This window comes from Staurois parvus, unplaced genomic scaffold, assembly GCF_062004578.1.
Source record: "Staurois parvus isolate SC_StPar_1 unplaced genomic scaffold, SC_StPar_1.0 ptg000274l, whole genome shotgun sequence".
NCBI classification, from domain to species: Eukaryota; Metazoa; Chordata; class Amphibia; order Anura; family Ranidae; genus Staurois; species Staurois parvus.
Genome location: NW_028318070.1, coordinates 1,058,661 through 1,070,000, shown reverse-complemented (window position 1 = coordinate 1,070,000; position 11,340 = coordinate 1,058,661). Strand labels below are relative to the sequence as shown.

At 41.7% G+C, this 11,340-nt stretch overlaps 1 protein-coding gene across 2 annotated transcripts in view; it reads left to right on the top strand.

Moving 5' to 3' along the window:
• Positions 1–11,340, top strand: part of SCN3B (sodium voltage-gated channel beta subunit 3) — a 43,178-nt gene that overhangs the window by 20,416 nt on the left and 11,422 nt on the right. For both annotated transcript variants that reach the window (XM_089681640.1, XM_089681639.1), the window contains exons 2-4: positions 1–11; positions 1,463–1,691; positions 8,322–8,460. The exon at positions 1–11 is cut by the window's left edge and continues 159 nt beyond it. In XM_089681640.1, the coding sequence (XP_089537766.1) occupies positions 1–11; positions 1,463–1,691; positions 8,322–8,460 (379 nt within the window). The remainder of the gene's footprint in view (positions 12–1,462; positions 1,692–8,321; positions 8,461–11,340) is intronic.

Genomic DNA, 11,340 nt, shown 5'->3' with positions numbered 1-11,340 from the left:
ACCGATCGCTTGTATGTATTTTGTATTCTTTCTATACTTTTGTCACTTTGACCTGTGTATTTGAGATTTATGATGCTTGGTTTGAAAAGGTCTTTTCAGGTCTGTGATGTTGCATAGAGGTGTAATGCTAGGCTCTTTAGAAGTACTTTTATATGAAGTTGTGGGGAAGAATCTTAGTGCAATCCAATATTCATTAGAATATATCCATAATTTCAGAAAGAACGTTACAGAGGCACATTAGGCTGGTTTTTAAATGTGAGGAAGGAAACGTGTCTTTGTTGCTCACTCCAACCACATTAAAGGCTTATGTTGACAAGGTTTTATTTGTGTCTCTCCCAATACAAGTCAATAAGAAGCAAAAGCAGCTTAAAACAGGTTGATGCAGGTAAGGAGGAGGTCAGATGCAAGTGAGATCATCAGTTGCAGGTGAGAAGGTGGTCAGTTGGAGGTGAGAAGGTTGCCAGTTGCAGGGGAGAAGGAGGTCAGATGCAGGGGAGAAGGAGGTCAGTTGCAGGGGAGGAGGAGGTCAGATGAAGGTGAAAAGGTCAGATGAAGGTGAAAAGGAGGTCAGATGCAAGGGAGAAGGAGGTCAGATGCAAGGGAGAAGGAGGTCAGATGCAAGGGAGGAGGTCAGATGCAGGGGAGAAGGAGGTCAGATGCAGGGGAGAAGGAGGTCAGATGCAGGGGAGAAGGAGGTCAGATGCAGGGGAGAAGGAGGTCAGATGCAGGGGAGGTCAGATGCAGGGGAGGAGGAGGTCAGATGCAGGTGAAGAGAAGATCAGATGCAGGGGAGAAGGAGGTCAGTTGCAGGGGAGGTGAGATGCAAGTGAGGTCAGATGCAGGTGAGGAGGTCATCAGATCCAAGTGAGGTCAGATCCAGGGGAGGAGGAGGTCAGATGCAGGTGAGAAGGTGGTCAGATGCAGGTGAGATGCACCTTTCAGTGATCTGTGAATGATCTCAGAAGCTTCTGATCTCAAATGCAAGCAGAATGCACCTGAAAGCAAGCCGCATCTGTCCATCCACACATTTGTATTGCAGAATAGACACTGAAATCTAGTATCTCATTGGTTCTTAGGGCAAAATAAGCTCTCTTTTCTTCAGCTTTCCATACATTAGCCTTCGTTCCCAAATCAGTTTCTTAAAAAGGAAAGGTGTTGCTCTTAGCAATGTCATATTTTTCTGTTTAGAGATTATTTGTATTACCATCTCTTTAGGTACACCTTTTTTTCTAAATAGAAATGCTCCTTGTTTGAGGGAAACAGAACTAAGTAGACGAGGATTGCATGGGCTGAAGAAAATAAACATACTGAATTTCACAGAATGTAGTGTAGAAGTTAATTAGATGGGAAATTAGCTTGTAAATAATTTGTCAAAATAAAAAAGCAAGCAAAGACCTATGTGGTGTATATGTTGATGAATATCGTTTCTCTCTACTAATAATCAAGCCTTGCCTCTCTCTAGATCTACGAATTGTTTGAAGGAAAGCACATTAAACCTAAAAGCCAGTTTAATGGTCGCCTCCAATGGATTGGGAGCAAGGATCTGCAGGATGTCTCCATCATATTACATAATGTGACAGTCACCGATTCTGGGAAGTTTGTCTGTCAGGTGAACCGTACATTGCGTTATGAGGCCCATCAGCACTCCACACAGAGCAGCTTAGAAATCAGCCTCACTGTCAATGCAGTAGGTAAGAGATGCACGAGATCCTTGTATACTGGTGTTGCCATGAAGGAGCCCTAATTCCACCTTACTTTCAGGAATCCTGCATAGTACATAGGGTCATTTTTACCTTTAGCTGACTATAATCAGCAATGTTAAATAAAAAATTACTTTTCCTTTAACCCCTTCATGATGTAGGATAACAAACATGTCTATATTTACCTGCTGTGTGCAGTGGTTTTGCACAGAGCAGCCTGGATCTTCCTCTTCTCAGGTCCCCCCGCAGGCTCTCCTGGCCCCTCCCTCCTGTAGGTTGTCCCCAGAGCAAGCAGCTTGCTATGGTGGCACCCACTGCTCCGTGTGTCCATTCACACAAGGAGCCGTGGGTTGGCCCCACCCTCTTGCTCTCTTCATTGGCTGACTGGCTGTGATTGACAGCAGTGGGAGCAAATGGCTCCCGCTTGTTGTCTCAGGCAATAAGGAGGCAGAGACCTGGGACAGTCCAGGCTGTCATGCACATCAGTGGATCTCGATGGGGCACAGGTAAGTATTGAGGGGGCTGGGGGAGCTGCTGTACACAGGTTTTTTGCCTTCATACATAGAGAATGCATGAAGGTAAAAACCTTGTGCCTTTACAACCACTTTAAGGACTAATTGGGCTTTCATTTGGCCATAAATGGTATCAATACCTCCTGATTTTATTATTATTATGGAAAAACGAGCACAAAATATTAAAATATTTTTTTTCTTTTTTTGAGATTTAGTTGTATATATTTTGGGATTTCCATAACCTACCACAAAAGAACAACCCGAAATAAATTCTGCTCATAACATTTGCATTGATACCACATATGTGTATATTATTTTTTGTTTGTACCCATAGTAGGGCCTAGAAACAACACCCATTTTGCTTTTTTTATCCTACCTTAAACACTCGAGGGGTTGATTTACTAAAACTGGAGTGCAAAATCTGGTGCAGCTGTGCATAGTAGCCAGGGGCGTACTTACAAAGGTCGCAATTGCGACCCAGTCCCCATGCTGCAGGGGGACTATGCAGCCCCCCTGTGCCCTTGGAAAGGAGGAGCAACAGGGGTGGCTGTAAATAGAGAAACTAATCTCTCTATGCTCCTCCTGCAGCCGCTGAATGCCTGCTTCTCCTCTCCCTTCCGCAGGCATTCAGCAACTGCAAGAGGAACACACAGATCGATTCCTCTATATGCATCTACCCCCACCTCTCCTATCCAGCTTCTCTCTGCTGCCCCCCCCATACTCCTCAGCCCCCCTACTCTCTGCCCAACCATGCTGTCAGGTCCCGCTGTGCCTCCCCCCTTCCCTATCTGCCGTGGGAGATCTGTCAGGATGGAGTGAGGAAGAGGCCGATAAATGTATCATTTACAGGATCCATCCTTTTCTGAATGGACAGTCAGTGATCGGTACGATCACTGACTCAGTCTATTCATAACTGAGGCATAGTAAGCGGTGTTTACTATACTTCCATTTATGAATAGGCAGGAAGCTCTGTACAGAGCCATTCCTATTCATTCATTCTGGGCAGCTGAGGATGCAAAGAAGGAGATTGGGGGCTGTATCCTCAATCTCCTTTCTCTGTCCCAAAGGTGGGATATTAGAGATCTGTTTAGACTGCTGATATTTCACCAAAGCCCCCCCCCCCAACGGAGCTCCGAAAAAAATTGTAAAACATAAATTAAAAAATTAAAACAGACCTGGATGCATGTCCTTTATGCCGATGGAACCACTAGCCACCAGGGAACCTATGTGTGAGACCTGGATATATCGGTTTATGCTGATGCGAGTTCCTTCCTTTTATCTGCTTATTTTACTTTGAATAAACGTATTTCACCATTGATACCTTCTTGCCTCCTGGCTCATTTTTAATGAGCTTTGCAAGGTGGTGATCTGGAATAAGGAATCATTGGATGCCTGGACAACGTTGGACCTACTGGTGAGTCTGAAAGGACCCCTAAAAAGGTGTGCACCACCATACCTGAATGCCCGCTATGGTAACCAGATACTACTCATGCTGCTGACCAGACCCTGATATCTTGATGTGACCACATGCTGCTCATGCTGCTGACCAGACCATGATGCCTTGTTGCTGAGGATTTACATACAATGCCTATACTGTATGTATTTGTGGTAAGCGCGTAACCGCACTATTTTTCCATTCTATCGAGTTGGATTTGGAACAACATAGAATCATATCCATTTGCCTTCCAGATACACCATATGAACAATTCATGTCCGATATTATTGTTACTGTATATGGTGACATTCTCTTGGTTTGATATTTACTTCTAGCGCTGCATACCCCATTTGATATATTTCACATTTAAGGTACTGAGGATTACCCTGTATGTTAGCTGCTTATCCCGCTAGTTTGCGCTCACTTACCTTACCCTTTATAGAATTTAAAAAATATTAAAAAAAAAAAAAAGTAAAAATAAAAATAGCAAAAAAAAAAAAAACTACGAACACCAGTGGTGGAACTACCAGGGTCACAATGGTCGCACGTATGACCAGGCTCTGGCGTTCTGCCACTGGGCTCTGAGGGAAGGAGCCTGGCTGGGGATCAAGGGGGCCCCACATGCTTTCTTCCACTGGGGCCCTGAAGGTTCTAGTTACGCTACTGATGGTAACCAATTTCTAACTTCAGCTTGTTCAGTTAAGCTTTGACAATAAAATCTGGAGGCTGATTGGTTGCTGTGTAGAGATTTTGTGCACCAGATTTGCACGCTCCAGTTTTAGTAAATCAACCCACCTGACACTGATACAAAATTGAAAAATCCTACATAAAATACACCACAACCTTTCTCCCTAACTCTGTCACTGACCTAACCTAAACTCTAATCTATCAATTTTATCTTTATTTATGTATTCATTTTTTTTTCTTACACACACTTCTTTGTTTACACTTTTCTTCTCTAGCAAGGATGAAGAGTCACAATGCATCTTTTCCACCTATCAAGAGAAGAAAATAACACAGGGTGACTTTTAGAGATAAGCGCACAGACTAGCACAAATAATCACTTTATTTAGATGTAGAAATTAAAATAATTCACTCATGTTCAAAAAGAAAAATGTACCTGTAACAGCCTCAAACATAATCCACTGGTAGCCTGGCCAGAGCTGCAGCATGTCACACAAAGCTTCTCCTCTTTCTCACAGTGCTATGCTGATAGACTACGGAAAGGAACTGCGCCTGCTCTCAGCATCAGTCTGTTGCACTTGCAGGAGCTTTCAATGTAAACTGGCCATAGTTGCTCACAAGGCACTTCCTAGATGGGCATTGCAGGTAGCCATGTGTAGAGTGGGTATAGAAAAGAATCACCCCCTTTAAAATAATCCCATTTTGTTGCTTTTCAGCCTAAAATAAAGACAGGCAGTTTTTGGTTTATCCAGTTGTATTTATTCAGTGCAACCTATAACATCCAAGTAATATATACCCAACATGTCAGGAAAAAAAATTTCAAAAACAGAATCCCCGAGTTGGGAAAGATCACCCCCCCCCCAAAAAAAATGACTTGTATAATCAATCAGGTGCAGTGAATCACCTTCTCAATGCCCCACAAAGCTATCTGACTTTCAGTTCTGATCAGCTGTGGTTATTTTGATTAGCTCAGCATGAAAAGAGCTTTTCTGGAGCATTTCAGTCCCTGGTACTGCAGATGAAGCAAACAATCAACTATGGGTGTCAAGGCACTTTCAAAAGATCTCCATGATAAAGTTGTGGACAGGTAAAAGTCAGGAAAAGGATAAAAAAACATTTCAAAGGCTTCATCAATGCCTAGAAGCACAGTGAAGTCTATTATTAAGAAGTTGAATGTATTTGGTACAACACACTCTCCCTGGATTGGGGAACTGGAGAAAGTACAGAGAAGGGCAACCAAACTGATACGAGGAATGGAGGAGATCAGCTATGAGGAAAGATTAGAGGAACTGAATTTATTCTCTCTTGAGAAGAGGAGATTAAGGGGGGATATGATCACCATGAATAATACATAAGGGGGGATATGATCTCCATGTATAATACATAAGGGGGGTATATGATCTCCATGTGTAATACATAAGGGGGGTATATAATCTCCATGTATAATACATAAGGGGGGTATATAATCTCCATGTATAATACATAAGAGGGGGATATGATCTCCATGTATAATACATAAGGGGGGATATGATCACCATGTATAATACATAAGGGGGATATGATCTCCATGTATAATACATAAGGGGGGATATGATCTCCATGTATAATACATAAGGGGGGATATGATCTCCATGTATAATACATAAGGGGGGGATATGATCTCCATGTATAATACATAAGGGGGATTTGATCTCCATGTATAATACATAAGGGGGATTTGATCTCCATGTATAATACATAAGGGGGATATGATCTCCATGTATAATACATAAGGGGGATATGATCTCCATGTATAATACATAAGGGGGGATATGATCTCCATGTATAATACATAAGGGGGGATATGATCTCCATGTATAATACATAAGGGGGATATGATCTCCATGTATAATACATAAGGGGGGATATGATCTCCATGTATAATACATAAGGGGGGATATGAGTGTGCTTTGAGTGTGGGCAGGGACACGGGCCCCATGATCCCCTATTGCCCGGGGACCCCATGAGTTGTCAGTCCGCCCCTGGTCAGATGAGGTTAAAATTGAATTATTTGGCCTCAACACTAAACAATACATCTGGCGGAAATCCAATCCAGCTCCCCATCCAAATGCCACCATTCCTACAGTACAGCATGGAGAAAGTAATATCCTGTTATAGGGGGGTTACTCTTTTTTGTCATTTGAGATTGGCTGCATATCCTTGTGTATGGTCTGAGGGACAGCTAAAAATGATTTGACACGGACGGTGAACCAAGGATACACTGATAGCCAATCTATCACAGTGATAAGGTTTTTGGAAACCAGGCTGATTTCTGTAGCTGTCATTTCTGTCGTTTTATCAAAGATGGGAGAAGAACTTCTGACACAATGATCTATTTCTGTCATAATGGTGGTTTCCTGCAGGCTAAACCACTGTTGGCAGCAGCTGCACACACTGAATAGTCAGGTTTGTAGGAAGAGTAGGTGGCAGTGAATTCAATTATGACATTGCAGAAAGCTAATCTTCACTAACCTATCCATGGAAACAAAACCATTCAGCAAGAACTCATGCTGGGGCTTTCACGGAGAAGAGACCAACACTGAAATCAATTGTCGTTGCCTTCTCCCGCGCAACAATTTACCTTCAAGTATAACATGCTTATGCTGTTCATAGCTCTTTACGTCTCACCTGCAATACTGTATATATGATAAAATATATATTTATATATTATATATATATATATATTTTTTAACAAAAAAATAAAGGAAAGAAAAGTGTGTGAGCTACATTCTTGCTGCTAGGCCAGGTTTGAAATAAAAAGCTTCCTAGGAAAAAATTACAGATACCCTTTTTTTTTTTTTTAATATGCTTTAGTGTTCTTTATTATCTATAAAAGGTAAAACAGTATTAAACCCTTAGAGTTTTTTTTTTACCTTAACCCACTAAACACACAAATAACTATTTGTTAAAATTCTTACTCCACCCCTTGCAGTTTATAATTTTCAATGTGGCTGGCTCCTGCTGTCGCATTGCTGCTTCCCTGAACTTCCTGTCACTAGTGGATAGTACAATCTGGAGTCAGTCTGCTAGCTTGAATGAGAGGGTGGAGGGAACAGGGGACTGCCTTGCCATCCCAGGGCTATGTGTTTCTATTGATGCACACAGTGCAGGTAGACACAACTTGGCTCTAGCCCCTGCTTGTAGGGTGGCTCCATAGAATGCTGCACAAGAAAGGAGCCATCCAGAAACAGGAAACCTGGGGTAGTGATCATGGCACAAGCTCAAAGCGGAGCTCACTGGAGCAAAACAGCTTTGCCTGTACTTCTTTAATTAAAACATTATTTATATAATTAATTAGGAATTGAACAAGCCGCACAAACAAATCACAAGAAATTTTAAATTTCTGTTATTTTGGAACACCTTATCATCTTGACCAAAAGCACTGTAGAATGTTTGGAGACAGTCTTTCTATAGACTGCACAGAACAACCATCCAAGAACACTAACAACACATTGCAAGGATTGTTCTAATAGCATTCTGCAAAGTGGTTTCTGCCAAGTGAACCTGATAAAGATCCCAACATTAGCATAAAAGCACTGAATATTGTCCTCTAACCATTAGTAAAACATATAAATGATAATCAAGCCTGGTAAGAACATGTAAATATATGAATGTCCATTGCCAGATGAGCAGTGGACTTTTCAACAAACGCTTAAACGTGCTTAGCAATTTAGTTTGAAATACCCTTTCATCCCTGGCATTCTGACACTTGTGCATACAGAAACTCCTGAAGTAGAATATATATATATAACATTTACAGGTAAAAATTGAGAAATCCGACTACAAAAATGTGACATCCTTATTATTTACTTGTAGGAAGTCTTATTACACATATAAAGATAGGTGATGGAGCTTTATGAGTCTACTTTGTTAGTTCTAAAAACATAATAAAAGATTAAAAACCAAACCAAAAGAACTTTATCTAAACAGACCTTGTTTCCATTCACACAGCCAGGGAAGATTTTACCTCGGTCCTCTCGGAGATCATGATGTATATCCTTCTGGCCTTTCTCACTTTGTGGCTTTTGGTAGAAATCGTTTACTGTTACAGAAAAATCTCTAAGGCTGAAGAAGTGACTCAGGAAAGTGTGTAAGTATGTTCGGTTTTTTGGGTTCAGGGACTTAAAACAGAATTAAACCCAAAAGCAAATACTTCTGATATTGCAGTTAGCCAATTCTTTAATGCGATAGCTTCATTAGTTATGTTTTTTTAGGCTCTCTTTCATTTTATCCTACCGATAAATTTGTTTTCAACAGAACAAGCTGTCCTGCATATGTAGCGGTTAAAGGGTTGAGACAAACCATTTAATACTGACGGGTGCTTACAATGATCATCTATGTTATTATGTAAGACCTTTATCCCAAATGGAACAAAACAGTTGCTGTAACAGTTCGGTGCCGTTTCAAGCACACAGTATCTGCCTCTACAATTAAGCCCAATGTGAGGGAAACATGACTGATGGGCGAGGATTTGAACTGAAGCCTGTCTTTTATTTACTTCACACCGGAGTCGAATACAGTGTGCGGCGGTACTTGTATGCTATACTGTTGCTGCAATTGCTTAAAAAGCATTAGCTGGAGTTTGGCTTGGTTAGTGTATCTAAATCTGCTAGTATATTTAACACTCCCCTCCCCCCAGACTGACAATGCTGCTGTCCAAAGGTGTCCCAGTGCTCCTTCATCCAGAGTGGGGGTGCTGTAATACAGTGCTGTAGTTGGTCAGATCTATAGTACCCACAAAAATCACTGCTATGTTGCTCCCCTTACTTAGGTAATCATGGCCATTAGTAAGCAGCCCTAAAATTATCATTTCTGTAATCTTGGACTTTCCCTAAAATGGAAGGCATTGGACACAGAACAGATAAACTCAGGGAAATGTCCTGAACTGGAGGAAATATGTTATAATAGAAATGGCATTAGCTGTGCAAATCCCTCTGTAACCAACAGATCACAGCTCTCAATGACCAAGGACATTGCTAGGCTTCAGGTCTGAAACATTACAGGTTTAAAAAGAAGCAAGATTTGGGTAATTTTCATGATTTATGTTATCCGGGACTTTGACAATCTTTCCATATAACACATTTATGTTATTTAATTTAGCAATATAGGAGCTCACCCTGAACTATGAGTCTTTATGTATTGACACTAACCTCCAAAACTTTTGCCTTAAAAGTGGAGTTCCACTCATCTGTCAAAAAATAAAAGTCAGCAGCTACAAAAACTGTAGCTGCTGACTTTTAAAAAAACAGCCACTTACCTGTCCCTCAGTGTGTTTGTCCCGCAGCCCGTTTCACTGGCCGTCCTGGATTCCAGGAAGCAGGCATCTTCAGTGTGGGCACCCGGCTGTGACAGCTTGTGGCTTCACAGCCGGGTACCCACTGTGCATGCGCGAGTAGTGCTGCGCTTCATGAAAGGTCCCAGAAACTGCAGGACCAGTCACATGTCCCAAAAGGCTACAAGGAGGGAGGGAGGGAGGAAGGACACCTACCGCTTCTGGTCGCGTAGGCGATCGGACTGGAAGTGGGACCAGGTAACTGTCAAATTTGGGTACGCGCTACCCCCCCCACCCCCCAAAGGTGCCAATCCTTAATGGGGAGCGGGGGAGCAATCCTTAAAGTGGAACTTTCCCTTTTGGGTGGAGCTCCGCTTTAAAGTGATAGTAAAAAAAAAAGCCTTTAACCACTTGCCCTCTAGAGGATTTACCTCCCTTCCTGACCAGGCCATTTTGTGCGTTACGACGCTGCGTCACTTTAACTGATGATTGCGTGGTCATGCAACGCTGCACCAAGGTGAAATTTACGTCCTTTTTTTCCAGCTTTCTTTTGGTGGTATTTGATCACCTGTGCATTTTTTATTTTTTGCGCTATAAACAAAAAAAGGCCCACAATTTTTAGGAAAAAAAACAATATTTTGGACTTTTTGCTATGAAAATAAAATAAAAAATAAAAAAAATAAATTTCATTTCATAAATTTAGGCCAAAAATGTCTTTGCTAGAAAAAAAAATCCCAATAAGTGTATGTTAATTGGTTTACGTGAAAGTTATAGCATTTACAAATGGCGGTATAGATACTAGGAATTTTTTTTCCTACTAGTAATGGCGGCGATCAGTGACTTTTAACAGGACTGCGGCGGGCATTCTGACACTGGGGGGAACTGACTTGGTGTCACTAACATCCCCAGTCACACCAATACAGTGATCAGTGCTAAAAAAAACAGCACTGACACTGTACACTGACACTGGGCAGGAAGGGGTTAATGTGAGGGGCAATCAAAAGGTTAACTGTGTGCTGGGAGTGTATTACTAGGGAGCGGGGGAGGAGGGAGCTTCACACTCAGCCATCCCGAGCAGTGTGCCCGAGACACCTGACAGGGGGGGAAAACTAAATATTTAAACAACTGGTAGCCTTATACTTACCACACTATGTATAAATCCCTAGATGCAAAGACATCACTTTCCACCCAGAAAGACCAAAACAAGTCTCTCAGAGCATCCATACAGTGAAATGTCCCTATCATGTGAAGGATATTCTCTTCCTTCTTATTCAATGTTCAACCACACGTGAATCTTAATCCATCTTCTACTTGTTATGCTCAAAAAAAATTCAATAAAACACACATAGTGCATTATCCTCAGTATAAACACAGCTATACTAAGAGAAACGCACTCACAAAAATGTGTAGCAAATCCGTGCTTGGTCACTCCACCATGTGATCACTTGTGAAACACCTTTCGCAGATCCCAACAGTAGAGCTCTTCCTTATCCAAGATGGCCACTATGCAACTTCCGATGTACGTCTGACGTCACTGACGCGTTTCGTCATTTCCAACTTTGTCAAAGGCGTAGCAGATTACTAGGTGGATTGACAAACATGTTGACAAATACAGCTAGGTCCATATATATCTGGACACAGGCACAATTTTCATACTTCTGGCTCTGTATGCCACCAGAATAAATTAAAACAAAACAA